Here is a 19,955-nt window from a genome sequence, read left to right on the forward strand (position 1 = left end):
CCTTAAATGAATCAGAGGACTAAGACATGAAAAAAAGAAAAGTACCAAGACTCCTATTCATGAAGCTACCTTCGTAGGTACTTTTCTTTTGTGAATATTCACTACATCATCCTTCAGAAAATTATGGTATTATCTTGTTGCAAATGCACAGTTCAATAATTAGATGACCAGACTTAAAATTGAGTAGGTAAATATAGATGTATTAAGACCTGAAATGCACATATGCCATGCAACAGACACATGTATTTGTGCCCACAGCACTTATGGCAAATAGGAGCACGGCAAACGTGATAAGACAAGTTCATGCACAAAAACTGTATATGTTTTCAGAAAGCAGGATCAAGTTCAGCTTAAATCCAGCCTCCTCAACAGATATAGACTAATCAAGAATCATCTGCTTTTTTGTGGGTTGCACAAGCTACACAGACTATTCCTGATCTACTGGTTAACACCTGGCAATTAAAATTACCTGTTTTCAGTCAGCTTGCACGTTGGTATAAATGTAGACTAGACTACCAAAATCTACATACTTCAATGTGGTGGTTAACCTCCATAGGCACCGTATAAGCTACCATGAAGAAAATCAACTCTATCCCAGCCAAAACCAGTATATTCAGCATTAAAATTTGCTTTCTATTATTTTGTCCCAAAGACAAAGCCTAGGGACAGGCTAAAGCATTTAGAGATTCCACCCTTTAACATCACCTAAAAAGTTTGTTAAGATTTTTTTCAAAAACTGTGTACTGTGTGCTAAGAATAATTCACTTCTTAGGAACGGAACTTACCGAGAATGAGAGCGACTTCTTGATTTCTGCCTTTCCCTAGATCTAGACCGTTTTTTCAGGGGACTTCTGGATCTGCGTCTATCCTTGTGTCTTGAGAGTGATCTGTTGCCAGATCTACTTCTACATGAACAATACCAGAAGAAAAATACTTTAATATTGGAACTCCATAAAAATCAGGTCAAACAACAAAGGAAAAAACCTGCAATTCTTGTCTCACTACACAAAATTATATCAAGAGTTACACCGCAGTAATACATTGCCTAACCAACGTTTGCAAATATGGATACATTATTTTTCACCAGGTGCACATGCCTTCCTCCTTTGAAACAATGCACCATTTAAGTAATACCCATATTTCATAATAACCTTCACTAACATTCTGGAAAATATAAATTTGTATCATATTAGGATAGCTGTCGTTTGTAAATTACAGCATGTAAATCTACTATAGACAATTTCTAGCAGGTTATAAAATAATCAGTTACATTTTTTTTTCCTTTCCAGGCCCAGTCACTTACTGCAGTCTTGGTCACTGGAGAAAGATGGCTTTAATTGGTGTCTTTTGGCTTTGTTCCCCACCCTTCTAATTTAAATGAACTTTAAACAAACAAACCAAAAGAAACAGAAAATCCCCACCGTTTGTGGTTCAGCATTTAGTTGTTACCTTTTCAGCTGGAAGGATTTGTTAGCATGGATTTCAATCATAAGAATTCCCAAGGAAAGGAATGAGTATTTATTACATGATAAATAAGGAACACAAATAATCTGCAGATACTCTGATAAAAATCCAATTGAAGTCTTCTGATAAAGATATATAGTATAGTCACAAATTGATGAATAAAATAAGACTCCGAAAAATCACTACATTCTTTTTTTCCAAAATATTTCCTATTTTTGGAAGATCATAATCCCTAGTAAAGCAAAAATAAAAAGCTGAATTTGAACATTAAGTTTCAAAAAACCACATCATTGGATACTTTGCCTGAGAGACTAAGGTACCATGAAGTTTAACTTACCAAAGACAGAAAGGCCATTTATATTAGTTAATAAATACTGAAGAATTTATTATTTTCAGTATTATATAATAATATATTATTTAATACTTTAATTAATTATTTTATACTGAGGTATAAAAATATGCAGCTCCACCTGTCTTCTGTAGCTCAAGACACATAGAGTAATATGCACCAAGAGGAGAGGAGGTGCAACCATTTTTTACCTACAGCTTTCCTCTGCTTATCTCTGCAGAAATACAAACTAACTACAGGGCAAATTAATGGTAATTGAATCAAAATAAGACCTTTATCCTAGAGATGAAAAAAATTTAAGTGTTTTATGGAACAGTAAAACAGGGAAGTGGTAACGAGTTTATTCTTAGGGAACTGATTGTTTATTTTTAGGGATGAAGTTGCCTCAACAGATCAAGACTGGCCTTTTTTCAGCATGTTCTCAAAACTGACAGTAGCAGTGGTAAATGATTAAAAAAACCCCAACAACAAAAGATAACCATCAACAGTTGTTTAAAGCACAAGTTTTCCCCAAGTAAAAAAATGCAATTTTATCTTCTAGAAATCAATTTGGTTTGGGTCAATATAAAATAGTACTGAGATTACTATAGTGTTATACAAAACAAAGACTGTTTTTCAGTTATGTCCTGCGTTAGAGAAACAGCAGAGAGGCAAGCAATAAGGAAGTGACCAAATGATTCTTCTTGCATTAGGAAGGCACCTGACATTTTGATGTCATTAGGTAACACGTACTGTGATGTCTCACCATTGCAAAACTCAAAACTGCACTTATATGACATTTGTTTGGTAGCGTTTGGACAGCTTTTCTGTATCTAAAAGAATTCTAGCTGCTTTGTTAAAAGACAATGCATGGAACAATGCAACAGAGCTGTTGCTGCACACTGACAACACCTTTTTAGAGTATAAGCTATTAAAACCACATTTCTGAATTTCTTTTTTTTTTCTTTTTTCTGTGATACTTCATGTTAGCCAAACATCTTTAAATTGATTACATAAATGCTCAGAAGACATTCCTGATATTTAAAGAATATGAACCACTGTAGGAAGTGTTTGTAAGTCTCACATAGCAAGACTGTCTCATTCTTGGGAAAAATCTTAATGGGTATGCTTTAAGGGTGATCTCATAATTTTATTTCCTCCCATATTCCAAAGCTTATTTCAGAACTGAATAAAATCAGCAAAGGAAACAAAATCTGAAGAATGAAAAACTGCCCCTAAAGCCTTTTTATCCTGCTTTTAAAAACTATAGCTTTACATTTACAGTATATTAGAATACATTACATTTACTTTACAGTAAATAAGTATACTGCGTTTTTTAACTTGATGTTTAGAAGTTCGGGACATCTGGAACTTTCTACTAGCAAAACTAGCCAGTCTGTCTGCTCAGGGTGTTCACCGTGAATTACATGTTCAATCACAAAATGGTATTATGCTAAACAGCACAAAACATACCATGAAACCATAGAAATGGTTATGTTACATGGCACAAAAAGTATATTCTAGTGTGTTTTAACTGAAAATAATTCTGAAAACACTTAGGATTTAGAGGGAAAGAGTATTTGTTCAGAGACAAAGTTCCTGGTTACTCTGATCTGCTCAGTGAGTTAGTAACCTTTCTACTGGGATACTTGTCTTACAACTCAGTAAGAAATTTCAGTAAACACCACCATGCAAAAAACCCCAGTATGGCCTCTTAGATCTCTTAGAACTAAAAACCATACCTACCTGTGTTTTGAGTGTGATCTTTTCCTTCTAGATCGGGATTTTGAACTAGACCTGGATTCTGAACGAGAATGGGAACGAGATCGACCGCCTTTTCTTTCACTGCTCTTTCCAGACTCTGAGAGGAAAAAACGACTTTGCAGTGTAAGCTCAGAACATTTAAAGATCCCAGTTAACAATCTGGCACAAGTGGAATGTACCACACATAGTGCAAGGGGCCTACTCTTTGCACATCTTCCTTCTTTGCAAATATCCTTCAGAAACATCCAAGTAAGTCATTGCATATACTCGTTGAGTGCAGCCATCCTGCAGCAGTACACATAAATCAGATAATTATAAACAGCTAGATCTATCAGGAATGGGATTTATGTTGCTGCCACAATGCACAAGTTCACAACACGTTCTCCTCTTGGTCTATTATTTAATATAACTACTTTTTTTTTTTTTTTAAATAGCCTGAGAAAAATATCATAAATTTAGAGGACATAATTTTATAAACAAGCATAAAATGCAAATAATAATTAGTACTTTCTATACTTTCAGATATTTCAACTACTGTAAATATATTGAAGTTTTATTCCTCAAACACTGTTTCGTGGGAGGAAGGGATAGAGAGAACAGGGTGAAAAAGTCTGATTCAAAGGCCAGGAAGTCAACAAAAACCTTAACAGTGACTTCACCAGGCTTTGGTTCAGATTCTGGAAGATTTTTATTCTGTTACTTAACACTGAGGAAATGTTAGACCTGTCAAAAACATCAGAAAATATTGCCCCACACACCCCCAAAAAATTCCCAAGACTCTGCACTATCTAAGCTACATAAGACAACATTTGGTCTTGTTACTAAGATTGACGACAAAATCTTGCTAATGAAAAGAAAAAGGAGGATCTCAACTGCAAGTTTAACAATTTTTTTATGCTGTGCTTAAGTCTTTTTTTGCAATCAGCTTAAGTCAGCATAAATCAGCACTAAAATGTCTGTCCAACTTCTCAACCCAACACCTCCTTCCTTGACCAGCCATCTCAGTGTTAACAAGGATCAGGGAACCAATCTGGATAAAAAAAAAAGTCCTTTAAAATATGTTAAGTTTTATCCCAGACTCATTCTCTGATCCCATTTGCTATGAAGATGCACACGATCTTGAGCCAGCATGAAAACCAGCACAGCACAGGGCCAACATTAACCCAATGAAGATAATAAAAGCATACTATTACTGATTTCAGAACCATGATAGCTCCCTCTAATTATGAAACTATGGCATTAATGGATGCTAGAGCAGAACAAAACAAAACATAAAGCATTTTCTTTTAGAAGTTTGCACATACTTTGAACATAAAAAGTACCAACTTCAGTATTAATTTAGTATTAACTTCAGTATTTTGAAAACATTCAGTGAGCATATATCTGAAAGTAAAACATGTTGAAATAAAGTGTCAAGCTTTGTTCCACTGCTTTGTTGCACCAATACAATTTTGATTGTTTTCTTTATTTTCCACCACATACTGTCTGCCTTTAAGTAGTACCCTTTTCCTGTGTTTGAAAATGCTTTTAAAAGCACATGCCAAAGTATACTCAGAACACTTCTTTTAGGTAATGTATCTAATACACTTACCTGGCTCAATTGCAGCAGATATGAAAGACTGGGCTTCTCTTACTCTCTTCATCACCTCTTCCAGTTCCTTGGCAGCAGCTTGTGGTGTCATTTCAGGAGGCTTCACTATTGCATTATTGGAGTGATTTATTCTAAATTAAATAAAAATGAACCCCTTAACTCCCAAACATTTGAGAAGGGAAAATGAAAAACAACCAAGAAAGGAAAACACCTCAACTTCCATATACAACTAAAACCTTCAAAGTTCAGCAAAACTACAATTTGCCCTAACAGTCATCTAAGTATGTGAAATGTCTTCCATTGCTTTAAAATCTAACCACTTTTAAATAAATTCAGCACCCTACTTCTGTGTTAAAAATATTTTCTAGTAGAAGTCTAAGAATCTATTTCTCTATTTCACATCAAATCTTTATGTTAAGGCCTACTAATTACATACACATCATATAGAAAGCTTAATTAGTACTAAGGATTTTGCAGATTATGTCACTATCATGGCTTACACTACCTCAAGATTAAATATGAATATATTTCACTCAATGCCATCCATACACTTTTCAGAGACAGTTACACCCAACCTGGAAACAGGAGTTCATAAAAATGTTCAGGTTTGCTAACAATAGGTCCTTACATTGAAAAAATATTCCTCACAGCAGTTTCCTGAACATCGGAGTCATAATGTATCAGGATACAAAGAAATCTCTCATTCAACAGTCATATGGATAATTAATTTCTTACTTCAGTGGCCTGTCTCCAAACATAACTCCATTAAAGGCAAGAGCTCGAGGTACAGAATTTTGGTCTGCAAATTCCACAAAAGCAAATCGTGTTGGTTGCGTCTCATCACCTGCCATTCGCACAAATTTGACTTCTCCAACTTGCTTAAAGAATTCAAGCAGTTGATCTGCTGTTGTAGTCTAGAAAGAGTCGAAGAACTCAGCTGAAGTAAAATATATAATGAAAACCACTTATCCAATATATCAGGTAGTCTAAGAGGCACAGATTTTGTAAAGATATCTCACCATTATTACACAGGTGACATGGATTTCATAATGTTACACTTTAAGAAAGACCGGTGTTTTTTCTTCCATTAATCTAAAGAATATAATGTAATTTAAAATAGTGCAATCACAAGTTTGGAAGTCCTACATTTAGGCTAAAAAAGCGCTTGCACAGGATTTTGCACCTTTCGGGCAACTCATTTGAAATAACTGATGAGGAATTTCCTTATACACCTGTGTCCAAGCTATTGACTGTGAATCAAATAAGAAAAATAAAAACCCAAACATTATTACAAGACTTCAGTTTTTCCTGTTTTTCTACTAGCTTCCATCTTGTCTTATTTTAGTGCAACCAACAGTACTTTTACACTCCAGTAGCTACACTGGCAGTCAAAAAACTGCAAATAAAATACTTGTATTGTCATCAGACAAAAGAAAATAGTACTTCAATTAATTTAACCAACTGCTGAAAAAACAAGTTTCTGACAGACCTAACTACTGTCATAGAAACACAAGGGTATTTATGCTAATTCTGCAGCATCCACTTACTGCACATCATTCCATCTTACTGTACTTGAGCAACAGCACAGTGGTGTGGGGGACAGCTACCATGATCTCACAACTTCTGAGGCATTGCTCACTTAATACAACACAGCTGGACATTATGTTTCTTGAATTCAGCTGCAATGTGATTTCTCTGCTATCCTGCCAGAATGAATTCCACAGCCTGGTCTGACCTGATGGGCATAGGAGCATTCAAAGTCTGAAATATCACTAGTAACCAGAAAGAATTTTTTCTTTGTTTAAATTCCTGTTGTCATCAACTAACCAAACCTCTTTAACATCTACGATTAGAATTCATAAATTACAATTCTACACCTTCCATTAATATTTCCATTACACAAAAAAAAGCTACCTGGGAATTCAAGTTTCCAACATAGACTGTTCTCCTGATTTCATCAATTTTGGATGGATCCACATTCCCCATAATAGGCGGTTGTGGTATTTCTCCCAGTGCTGTAATGTTAGGGTCCAATGCTGCCGCTGGTATAGCCCCCAAAGTGCCAAGTGAAACACCAAGCTGGAAAACACAAAAACAGAATATACTTTGCCAAGAACCATTGGTAGGAGATATTTTACTTGTTAATACTTGTCTGCCTTGTGCATTTCTGTAAAAATAAACCTAAGGAATATATGCAATACTTTGAACTTTAAGGTCCAAGCTGAGCACTTTTTATAAAGAATAAAAATCTACCCATAAATAACCTTCTTTAAGGTTACAATTAAAATTTTCTATGGGCTATCAGTTAACACTTTATCAAAGAGTATGCAACGTATCAATCAGAAAACATAGGCTTGAATTTCTAATGCTCACAGTCAATCAAGTAAGATGCCTTCAGACACTTTTGTTTTTGCTAGAAGAAGTATTGGGAGTAGATGAGGAACTGCTGAACCCTTCCCAGCAAGAGAAGATGGGAATTTGCAGTGCCCAGCACCAGTTTGTTCTGTAATACATATCAGTCCATCAAAGGGACAGATCAAGTACTTTACGGACAAACACATCACATAAGGCAAGATTAATTACAGTCGATATGCGAAGGATACTAAGCCTAAGTCTAAGTTCTTTCCCTATAAACACAGTCACTTCCTAGAGAATGAGGACAACACATCTCTCATTTTTTGAACTGGGAATTTAAATCTCTCCTGGGGAATGTTATAAAGAAAGTCACTTAAAAATCACTACTAAATTGGTCTGCTGAGTTCCTGGTTTGATTTTTACTTTTTCCACCCAAAAAGCAACTGCCTTTCCAGCAAATTATTTTCCTAACAAGTGTGAGAAATCCTTAACAAGCCTCGAGTAATCTTTTTTATGTAACAAAAGAGAAAACTACTCTATTTTAACTTGAAATTCTCCCTGAATAGGTAACAGCAGCCTGCTGATGTCAAGAAAGGCTTACAGAGGCAAAAGGAAACTGAGCAGAAGTAGCAGCATCCCTATGCTTTTTGTAGTGAAAACATTGTTAGGCAAACACTCAAAAGCCCTGTTGTAGAGATACCAAGTAAAAACACCTTAATGCAGCATTTTACTACTCCGAATAACTGTGTCAATGTAACTAATTATGTTTTAACAAAATTTGAGGAGGAGGATAGCACTGCCACTGGACCAAATTAATGCTAGGGAAAGCCAATAATTAAAATGGACACAACCAGAATCAGTATTTACCCCCTATTTTGCAAAATAATAATCTGAGGTAAGAACCCAGGAAAGTTAGTGCACGGACACCTTGTGATCTACCCTCTAAATAGGCAGATACAGCATAGAAGAGGACAACATCCATGGATCAGATAGTTCTTGTTCTCTGAACACAGAAAAGACTACTGAGTATAGAGGAAACCAGAAATCAAGCAGCAACTGAATTTTACTTACTGTAGTCAAAGGGGTTGGTGTAGGTATAGGAAGCAACCCTGCACCAGGCATCAGACTTGTCATAGTAGGAGCAGGCGCCAACAGAGAAAGGGCTTTGGCTTCATCTGGGATTTTACCTGAAGAAGCAAATGGAAGCGTTACACAGAGTTGAAACATCACACAAATGTTACTCTTTCTATGACTTTACAATTACCCTTGCAGTTAAAAATGTAATAAATAACAATGAATCTATCTACCAGATCCTTACAAAGAAACAAGTAAGAACTTAAGTTTTTCCTTTTACCCTGCTCTACTAGGAAAAACAAAAGTGAGCAAAACTTCAAAGACTAGCAATCTCATTAATGGATTATTATTTTAAAAACTGAATAATGTAGACAATTATTATACACTTTGAGCTATGGGTCACCTGTACTGGAAACTTAATGTTCATGAACCAAACGATATCAAGCATGGACGCTTTCCCAGGGCGGTGTTTTCGTGGTGATCGAAAGTTGTTTTACACATGACAACCGTTCGTGTTGGCTGCATCACTAATAGCACACAGAACATCAGATACAGAAAAGAAGAACATTTTTTAAAGTTTAATCCCCAGAAATGGCAAATAACCAAATCAGTAAAAGAAAAAAGAAAAAGAAACCAAACAAAAAAAACACCAAAAAAAACCCCCAAAACCCCAAAGTATGAGCTAACTGAAATTTGTGCTTTTTTTTTTAAATTCCTCTGGTGCTACCTACTTTGGATGTAAAAATAAATGAAAATAAAATAAAAACTAGTGAACTCTGTGACTCCACGCAATACATACTACAAGTGAAGTTGGAGGTAGAAGAAGGGAGGGCAGAAAAAATACAGATCTGTACTGCGTCACATACTAGGCTACCTCAGTTCTCCTGAAACTCTGACAAATTACCTTTAAATTTACTGAGACTGAAGAAAATCATAACTGATCAGCTAAGCAAGCTATATTTTCCCCAAGTATGTATTTCCTACTATTTAAACCAGATTATATTTCCCCTGTCATGCTAAAAGTTTAAGTAATATCTAATCTGAATTAAATGCAGGTTTCATTTAACGTTAGTCAAAATCAGACCACTAAATAAACCCCCCAAAAAATCTTTAAAAATCAAAAGAGTTAATAGTTAAAATAATTATGATTGCAATTAAATGTACGTAATACATTTGAAATGCAAAGGGATTTAAACTGGTACAAACATTAAACACTAAACTGAGAAACTACGGAAAAGTTCTAATTATACTAGGTATCTATGATCTATTCAAAATTACTGGCATAGTTATATATATGCTATCCAACTGAGCCCATTGGTATTACTGCATGCACTTTATGATAAAGTAAATGCTTTTATTTAAATATTGCTTTATAAGTCAAGGTATATACAAATACTGCGCCAGTGGCTTTTACTGCTTTGGTTTAAACTGTATATGTTTTAACCATAAAACCTCTTAGATTCAGGATTTAAAAATCAGTAAGTGAATACTATTATCAAAAAGCAAAATAGGAGTTAAGTTTCAAAACACTGTGCAGTTTTAGCTATACGAGTTTCAATAGACCCCAGAGGAAACATACATCAAAAAAAGAAAAAGAAACAATGTGTTGCAAACCTGTTCTACAGATCTGCAGCAAGGACTGGGTTACAGTTGGGTATGACCAAAGGACAAAAAAAATCTAAATGAAACTTAATTTATATGTAGCATGGGTGGAACAGAAAAGATAAAATAACAGTACCCATTTTTTTTTCTCATGCTTCCTATTTACATTTATTTTATTTATGTTAAATTTTGAGGCACCTTGCTCCTTAACATGTAACAACCACTTGATTTTGCTATCTAAAGGAGAAAAATAGGAAAATTATTAGCACTTAAGAATTAACTGTGCAATAATGACTTCCAGGGCTTTTTAAAAAACATGCATAAATCTGAGCCACCATCACAATGTTCAGCACTCTTTACAGATCCCAATTTTAATCAGGCATGCAATGAGAAGCGTACCTGATTTGCCTGACTGCTCATGAGTATCAGGTACTGGGCTGCACATCCCGCCTAATATGTAGCTAACTAACAGGCTTTCGAATACACAGTTCCAGCAGCTGTGCATGCAAATTAGGCATAGAATTATGTACCAGTTCTTCTGAAAATCTAGATACTTCAGTGTTTTCAAATAACTAATGTACCAGACCTTATTCTAAACAGTGAGCATCTTGCAATTAACTGGACACTCATGCAGGTTTCTACAGGATAAACAGACATGCTAGTGGCAGAAGTGGTTCCTAAAATAGTGTGCCTGCATTCTAATTTATGGTCTAATTTATGACCAGATCCCTGGTCAGCAACGTACATAAGTATATGCCTAATTTAAGTATGCGCTTACATACAGCCAATTCAATACACACTTAACCAGTTAAACTTAAAAGATGATTAGGCACTTAGCCATTTTAAATAGGAATAGAGTTAGGGACATAACTGAACAGATGACGAGTCGAGTTCAGAAAGGTACTTAAATACAAGCCTAAACTTTAAGTATATGGGTCATCTTACTGTAATAATTAGAATTATTTCATTTTATCAAATGTTCCTCAAGGAATCCACTGAACATTTTCAGTTAAGTGCACTGTTACAGCAGTTCAAAGAATGAATAACATGCGTTATCTAAATTGTGAAGTTAGCAGCATTATTTCCAGAATACTTTGGCCCTTCAACAATGTAATGTTTTATTTTAAATATAAAACCTCTTTGGTCAGTTCCATGCCACAAAGATTCATTTATTTTATTCAAGAATGAGAAAGGGTCTATCTCTACAGATAGAACCCCCCAAAATTGCCTGTATATTCAAAACTACTTCTCCAGTTTTTAAGACCAGATACAACTTTTTAAAAATTCTATAGCAAACAAACTGTTATAGGGAAAAAAAGAAAACCTGAAGTATCTTTCAAATTTTGAAAAACAAAATTAATGTGAGGCCAAATAACTTCACGAGTTACAGGGTTTAAGTTTTGGAGTTTTATCTCCATGAATTTATTTAGAAAAAGAATAGAAACCCACAAAGATACAATGAAATGTGGGTAATGACACAACAAATCAGGACACTTTAACTGTTCTGGTTTTTAAACTCAAGGTATTTAAAACCTGAATGGAAATGAGGTAAAGATACTTAAGTTTCTAATGAGGGAAAGAGACAAAATAAATATGCCACATCTGTACCACATTCTTAGAAAGATTTCTTAGAAGCTGTTGTATTTAGTAAATTACAGATCCTATGATCATTTATTTATTGATTCTTCACTTTGCAAAGGAATCTGGAAGCAGATGTAGATTAGCTCTGCATTACCTAGAGACATAGAGATATGCTTTCAGGAAATGTACCGTTGTCCTACATATAAGTTATCATCGTTACTTTTTTGTATCATGAAAGTGCTTAAGAGCCCTAGTCAACCCAGTCCACACCAGACACCATTTTGCTAAATGCCGAACAGAAGTATCTGTGTTAAGCAAGTACTAATCATCGCAGTACTTTTATCCCTCTCCCATGCCCAGAAGCAATTAATTTCATACTCTTTATACTGAAACTACATAGTTAATCCTCCTCCTCTAAAACTGCTTCTGCAATAAGTAAGTTTAGTTATTTTAAAAATACTAACAGCTCACATCTACTCTAAACGTAATTAAAGGAATTGTTATTTTCCTGCTCTTTTAAATCACTGGAAAATGCACATCTACAAATAAAATAATTTGTGTGGTCCAATTCATGGTTCTTATTTGATTTAGCAGCAGTGATTAAAGAGATTACACCTACTGGCAATTACCTCAACTGCCACAGCTAAACCCAAGAGATCACAAAGCAAAGCTCTTCCCAGCTGCAGTGCATAGCCTGGTGCATTATCAGAGTGAATCCAATTGCTCCCAGTGCAGGTAGCTGGGAAGAGCAATGCCTGAGGACCAGACACACCACCTGGTCCACCACTTCTGCTTCAGGCTTCCATTTCACAAGAAGTTAAGAATATCACTTAGGGATGCAAACCTTCTCAATCACTCCAGCATGAACTGACAGGGCTTCTGAGATTGTAAGATGACTGAGAAGACACTTTTTTTTGTCTTTATTTTCTTCTTTTTAAAAAAAAAAATCTTCTTGAAATAACCACCACAGGAGCATGTCAAAGTGCAATATACACATACATACACACACACGCACACACAACTGATTCAATCTTCCCACAAATAACAGTGTTAAAAGACAATGTGCCTCACACAACACATTCCAACCAAAACTTCAGGCTGCATTTGTACTTATGAGTGGTAAACAGTTTTTTCTGAAAATTACACAAACAAAAGGATGAAATCTTACTGCCACTGACCTCACTGGAGCAAGGTTTCATCAGAAGCAAACAAGAATTTCATGACATTCAATATTCATGAAACTTCAATTTCAGAAATAGCTATTTTTAACTCTTCACATTAGACATAAATAGTATGCCTTCTTTTAAACAGACCGTGCAACCTAAAACTACTCTGCTGAGAAGAGGAAAACTAGCAGAGAAGGATCATGACTATACTTTGTAAAGTTATTTTCTCCAGAAGTAAGTTTCAACTATCTTTTTCCAAGATAAACTCATAAAGCACAACATATGAAAGAATGTTATCTTAGAACTGATGTATTTTTCACTATTCTTGTCCTCTGACACAGTGTGCTCATCTGTTGAATTTAGATGCTTAAACATATTCCAAATCAAATTTATCCATAATTCACAGCATAAAAATTAATCATATACTAAATTCTGTGTACACCATCCACCATTCATAAGCAGCATCAGGTCAACTTCAAAATGAAACACTGTGAACCCTTTACAAAACACCATTTTTACAGAACTGAAGTACCAGTTCACAAGTACAAGGGAAAGAGATTTAACAGAACAAAACAAAAAAAGGGACAAAATAAAATAAAAATAAAAGAAACAAAGGAAAGAAAGCAAAATAAAAACAGAGACAGGGCGTCCATCTTCAGCAGGCCAGACTTCGATCTCATTTCCCCCATGAAGGTTTCACTTGGCGGCAGGTTTAGTGGCATGGCAAACAATGCCTAACTCAGGCAAGTGTAACAGGTCTGCCTTGGCCAGTCTAGTCATCTAATAATGCACAAATATCACACAGAGAAAACATACAAAACCAAATTAATAGTCAAAATCCATCTACCAGATAATGTGGACATAAAATTTAGAATGATTAGGGTGGCATCTTTGTTTATCTTTCAAGCTTTGTGTTCTCAAAGTGTAATGTTTAAAGAAAAACTTACTGACACACACACGTCATATTTTGGCAGTTTAATGATGTTACTTCACTTACAATTACGTTTTTGTTAAATTACTAAATGTCACAATATTAACATTGTTTTCATTGTGTTGTCATTCTCTCATGCTCCCTTGGTTTACCAGTTTAAATACATTCCAAATTTCAAATTTTATTCTGTCTTTTGAAACCAGGTTTTCAGAGTTCCATTTTACCTCTCCTCTACGTTCAATATAGCGCATGTAATGCTTTATTATTGGCACCGCTGGCCAACGATTTAATTTTACCTCCCAGTAGTATATAGCCATCACTACTTTGAAAGCCCGTGATACACTCCACTGACTCCATTAACAATGCATCATATGATACACAGTGAATCAAAATTTTTGTACTGTGGTGTCCAAAGCCGTACTTACTCCACACAATAAATTCCTCAGAAAGTTAAACCTATATTGCTTCACATTTTTATAAATTAAAATTAGTGATTCTCTTAGAAAGTTACATGGAAACAGCATTCTGACATTAAAAAAAAAACTGACCTCACAACTCAGTCATTTGTTCACCAAATTATGCAAAAATCTCTGTTGGTTTTTCAAAACCTGTCTATCTGGATTTTCAAAATCCAGAATGATTTTGAACAGTACAATTTTTCTGTAACGTGTTTTCTCAGAAATGCCTAATAAGTCAGCTACAAATGAGGTTGGAACAAGATTTGTCAGAAATTTGGTTTTATTCTCCTTTCAATCATCAAAAGACATAGGAAAATGCAGCTTTACCCATTGCCTTATCACATCAGTGATACCATCTCAAGAAAATCACCAGAAGTCATTCATTAGGCAGCAGTCTTCCCTCTCTGACAGTACCGAACCAGTTAAGGTCTTTTTAATGAAACATAAAACTAAGATTCTGAATAATTTTTAGTCAATTATTTAGGGGCAATTTTTCAGCAATAAGGATTCTGGTCCCATTAGCCTCTACAAGTGGATACAGCAATATCCAATTTGTGATTTAAGAACTTTCAAAAAATAAAACTAAAAAGCCCTCAAAGCAAGGCACATGTAAAAATCTAGGCTTCACAAACACAATGTATGTGCCATATGCCCCTATTAAGAAGGCTACAAGAACAGGCAATATATTGTAAGTCAATATAGCCTTTAGTGAAAGTACTTATAAAGTCTCTGAAATTCTGGAGACCTGTCACGAGTTTGCTAGGAACATCCCAGACCATTATTCCAGCAGCACTAATCTCATACTATCCAGATTGCAATGTGGCAAATGTGCCAAAAAATGGCACTCTGGGATGACTGTTAACAAACTCCAAGAAGTCAACAGCATTTTCTGAACCAAAGCCTGTCTCTTGCAGTTAGAAAAGTTATGTTAATAGAAGTTATTTCTGGACTTGTTGCAGTTTATGGTTCAATCATTTTAAATACTGTTGTTCATGGCAAAACAGCTACCATGTTCAAAGTGAGGTTAGGTTCACTCCAACAGCTGGAATGTTTCCACTCCAAAGAGGCAAAAAGTCCAGAACTAAATGTGCAGACGCTCAGTTCCACAATGATCCCAATGAAGTCAATGGGGTTTTGCCTAACTCCAGCAATATGCCTACTGTAAGGCCATGCTTCATACAACTGTATTCAGATCTGGCATATTATACTAACAATACCAAATACCTTGTATTCAACACCTCTGTAAAAGTATGGCCTCAAAGCTACTTAAAGTAACACTTGTCAATTTAGTATTCACCGAGCATTTTATTTTATTTTATTATGCGTTTAAAAAATATTTTATGCTGGTAGCATTCTGTACAGATCGCTGCGTTTTTAAAGAGAAAGGAATTATAAAACCAAAAAGGAGTACCAATATACATAAGAAAGCCTTATTACAGGACACAAAGTAGTATTTTCCACAGTAACAAGAAAGGAAAACTGCATTTTTTTTAATTGAACTAGCAGGTAAACATTCATATTCAAACAGTAATTATCACCACAAATGTTAAGTATTTTAGGTTAGATTAATTTCAATGGCCACATGCATACATCATGTTTACAAGACAAAACTGGAATTCAGTCTAAAAAAACCGAAAAATAACAGCATCTTTAAAAAAAAGCAAACAAACCACCACACCAAAGGTGATACATAAAGATCCAAACTGCAGTGTTATCAATGCCAGGAAATTGCCTAATCTTTTCAGAGCTCCATTGACTTCAGTGAGAACTCTGTGTGAGAGTAAGCTTGCCAACGAAAATCACATTGAAGGGAATTATTTTACCTTCTTTTCCCTCAACATAAGTAATAACAATGGAAAATCCAATTATCCCAATTCAAATCAACTATCTTTTTCCTAATGCTGAATTTCAACTCAATCTATATAATTGGGTTTCTTCATTAAATTTTCAGTTTTGTTTCAAGACTTTTTTTTCAAAAAGCAGTAAAATAAAATAAAAATACAGAGCACCACCTTCTTACATGGAAAGCTTGAAACAATTAGCAGACATGACAAAGACGAACATTACAGAGGAATGTCTAAAATACCAACCTTCTGCGCAGGGCACAACTATCAAAGCTCTGTCAATAAAAACCGTGTTAGTTAGATGCTGGGCCACACCAACACTCGATGCTTCACGAAACTTAATATAACATACTTTGGAGGAAAAAGCAAGAGGTGCGTTGCTGCAAGATAAAAGGGAAAAAAAAAATCAGTCACATTAAGTAATTATTTGCATGTACTTTTAACTATTACTTCTTCATTAAAGAATAGGTTTTAGACTTCCTGGAAAAGCTAGCCAAAAGGCAAGAGTATACAAATTAACTAATTTGCTTGCTTACTATGTCACTGAAAAAGGCGTAGCTTTTTCTTCCTCTTCATTGGAAACTTGAAGCCAAAATCCCAAATTAATGTTTGATTTGATGTTCTTGCTTAACAACACTGACCAGTACATTCCAAATTATTATTGTAAGTAGCATATTTATTTGACACATCTGTCAAGTAAATAATTCATAGTTTGTCTTTATTCCTCCAAATAATCCTTGTTTAGGAAAGTCAAACAATAAACCCAGTAATTTTTCAGTGGGTCCTTCAGATATTAGCCCATAATAACTGATACTCTTTCTTAGGTCTTCACAAAAGCAGCTTTGTTAATTTTTCTTAAGATAAAAGCAGTTCTTGAAAGTTCTTTCAAATGTTAGGCCTTGGTTCACTAATGTAACAAAAATTTTTATTGTCTGCCTTAGTTTAGCATAGTATAGTATGGGATAACACTGGAGGAAAAGGAACTCACTATTCAGCTAGAACACTTGAAGAAAATCTGTAATTTACTTTCCATTAGGAAGTATAACACCAGAGATGTCAGAAAGCACAACACATAAACATTGTAATCTCAATCAAAATCAAAGAATTTTGCTTTAAAAAATGTAGTCCCTAGTCAAGGCTTGTAACCTTTATACCACCAGTTTATTTCTTCATATGAAGGAAGTCAAGGTGAAATCTTCAAAGAGAATCCAATAGGATATTGCTGGAGCATCAGCAATTTCCATTTGAAAGGACCATCTGTCTTCTAGCAAAGCAGTAACTCATGGAAAATATGCTGCATAAACTGTCCCTCAACTGAAACAGAAACACTTGTCAACTTTCTAAAAGTACCAGAAGCACATCAAGTTCAGCCCAACCCATCTTGTAGTCCCTCAAATTCCAAGCAGGTACTCACAAAGTTGTTGTATGGACTTAATTAGACTTTAATATATAAATATAAGCTCAGATGGTTTAGACACACTATTTCATTACATTAGTTGCATAAAAGACCCAATAACTAAGTCTGAGGCAGGCAGACTGGTATGGTTCTAGTTACTAGAAAGATAACACCTAGGTAAAATATCTATAGTGAGCTGGCCAACTTCAGAATGGCATTCAGAAACACTTATCATGGAAAATTCTGTGAAAACAGATACACTGAGGAGGCAAAAATAAATGGAATGGCAAGACATAAATATGAAAGTTGGCCTTACATAGTTTAGAAAAACACTGTAAAATCACTACACTTCTGCCCATTTATTTTGCTTGTAGTGACAAACATTTTCAGTTTCAAATTTCCACATTCAGGAAGGAAATAATTGTACAGAATGGTTTCTGAGCCAACTGTAAGGTCTTGGTTCAGAACATTTCCAGAGGTGACAGCAAGCTATGACTTTCTCAGAACTCTGCAGAAATGTTTGCATACAACTTTTGATCTTACATACTCTGAAAAGCCAGACTCTGCTCACTGCAAACTGCAAATTTTTGTTTATGGCTATAGTGGTTTTTTGTTGGTTTTGGTTTGTTGGAGAGAGGGTGGATGGGGGGCTGTATGTGTAGGCTGGGAGGAGAGGGTTTTCATTTTGTTGTTGTTCTTTGGGGTTTGTTTGTCTTTAAATATACATGCCAGTGTTACAACCCAAATGGGTGAAGCCTCCACTGAAGATTCTGTGGTCCACACTGTTGAAGACTCCCAATATTGCCTGTTCTTTTCATTCCTAACTCAAAATGCAGATTCAGACCCCATAAATAATCCTTATAAATTCTGACACCTATAGAACCAGCTCTGACAACTGTATTTTTTATAATATTCTCCCCCCTTGTACTTCCTGGATTCCAAACACAAAAGCTACATGGAAAGTATGTTCAAAAATACTAACATCAGAAAACTGCTGCAAAACATGGGTCTTAAAAAAAAGTCTTGGTACAAAGTGCTTTCTGAAGGTTATGGAGGATAAATTTTCTATATAAGTAGATCACCTCTGCTGAAAACACATCAATGCTGCATCTGCATCAAGGGAGATGATTAAGATCCAAAAGATCTAAATTTCTAGAAGGTTTCACAGTGATTGAGTCCTCTCTTTCTATGAAGTGGGCTTCCTAAACCTCCCCCAGCAGGCTTCTGAAGAAGTCTTTCTTAAAACAGAAAAGTCTTGTTCTGTTTTAAGTCTTTGTCCCATTTTTTTCTGCTAACCTTTCCTGAGGCTGAATTGCGGTAAAGTTCTAATCCTCTTCCCAAGGTTACAAAGTACCAATACAAAAAAGCAACTCCTACATTGCTGACTCAAGGTTACTACAATACTGTTTCTCTAGGAAGACAAGAAAGCTCAAAAAGGAAATTAGTATCTGAATAGTATTCAGATGTTTCTGCCATTTTTGTTTTCCTTTGCAGGGAGACAGTAACATCTGTCCCCCCAACAGAGTAACAACCAAAAACACTTTGTAAGAATGACCTATTCAGAAAAAAAACAAATAAAGGGCTAGAAAACATTCCTCTAAGGGTCTGTTTTTTCTCAGGGTGGTGGTGGAAGACACAACAGAAGTCCTAAGAGAAATAACTTAACAAAAGAAGATGTTATGAAATAATTGTGCAGATCACATTTTAATAAGGTTTTGTGTGTTTTACTTGAAAGGCCTAATCTACACTGCAGTCTAATGTCTAAGAACCACTTGTGTTCTAGCCTCCAAGAAAACTTCAGACCATCTAGAAGCAATCGGTATTACACAGCAGGGCTTTCAACACCTAATGTAGACAGTTTGTGCCTCTCTGCTTCCAAACGACTAATTCTGCAAAAATCCAATTGTTGCTCAATAAAACGTACCAGTATTTTAACCGCTCAAAAATCCTCCTACAGCCACATTTGAAGGTTTATCACTACAAATGCAATTTTGAAGGCTTTGAAACACAGACTTCAACTGGGCGACAAGCATAACACAAAAGCATGACTGAGGCTAAGAATCTGATTACAGATGTCACTGGTCTCCTAGTAAACTGAAAACCAACTCTAATCTGTATGAGTGGCTGGCATACCAGAGTACATACCCAAGGCAAAAGACCTGTCACACCCTGCAAACCAGCTTCAGATTTCAACTGTACTGCAAACTGAAAGTGATCTATAAAAACTGGTCTTGGTCTTCTTAGTAACCTAAGTTACTAAGTAACCTAAGTTTTTCTAAAGAAAAACAAGGCATACTTCACCTTCTCACAAAAGCCAATTTAAACAGCCAGCAGAAAGGTACCAATTCAATACTCTCTTGAACAACACACCTTCTAAATTTAAATGTAAGTAACTCAAAGC

At 35.2% G+C, this 19,955-nt stretch overlaps 1 protein-coding gene across 5 annotated transcripts in view; it reads right to left on the reverse strand.

Moving 5' to 3' along the window:
- SREK1 (splicing regulatory glutamic acid and lysine rich protein 1) overlaps nucleotides 1-19,955 on the reverse strand; it is a 40,122-nt gene that overhangs the window by 13,096 nt on the left and 7,071 nt on the right. For 2 of the 5 annotated variants that reach the window (XM_056324374.1, XM_056324375.1), the window contains exons 2-8: nucleotides 16,405-16,538; nucleotides 8,574-8,689; nucleotides 7,062-7,226; nucleotides 5,883-6,061; nucleotides 5,148-5,278; nucleotides 3,539-3,653; nucleotides 786-905 (exon numbers count right to left, since the gene is read on the reverse strand). In XM_056324374.1, coding sequence (XP_056180349.1) covers nucleotides 786-905; nucleotides 3,539-3,653; nucleotides 5,148-5,278; nucleotides 5,883-6,061; nucleotides 7,062-7,226; nucleotides 8,574-8,689; nucleotides 16,405-16,538 — 960 coding nt within the window. Of the gene's footprint in view, nucleotides 1-785; nucleotides 906-3,538; nucleotides 3,654-5,147; nucleotides 5,279-5,882; nucleotides 6,062-7,061; nucleotides 7,227-8,573; nucleotides 8,690-8,979; nucleotides 13,706-16,404; nucleotides 16,539-19,955 lie in introns of those variants that run through there. The other 3 variants (XM_056324378.1, XM_056324376.1, XM_056324377.1) reach the window with 3 other exon arrangements.

The sequence above is a fragment of the Falco biarmicus genome, chromosome Z (genome assembly GCF_023638135.1).
Source record: "Falco biarmicus isolate bFalBia1 chromosome Z, bFalBia1.pri, whole genome shotgun sequence".
NCBI classification, from domain to species: Eukaryota; Metazoa; Chordata; class Aves; order Falconiformes; family Falconidae; genus Falco; species Falco biarmicus.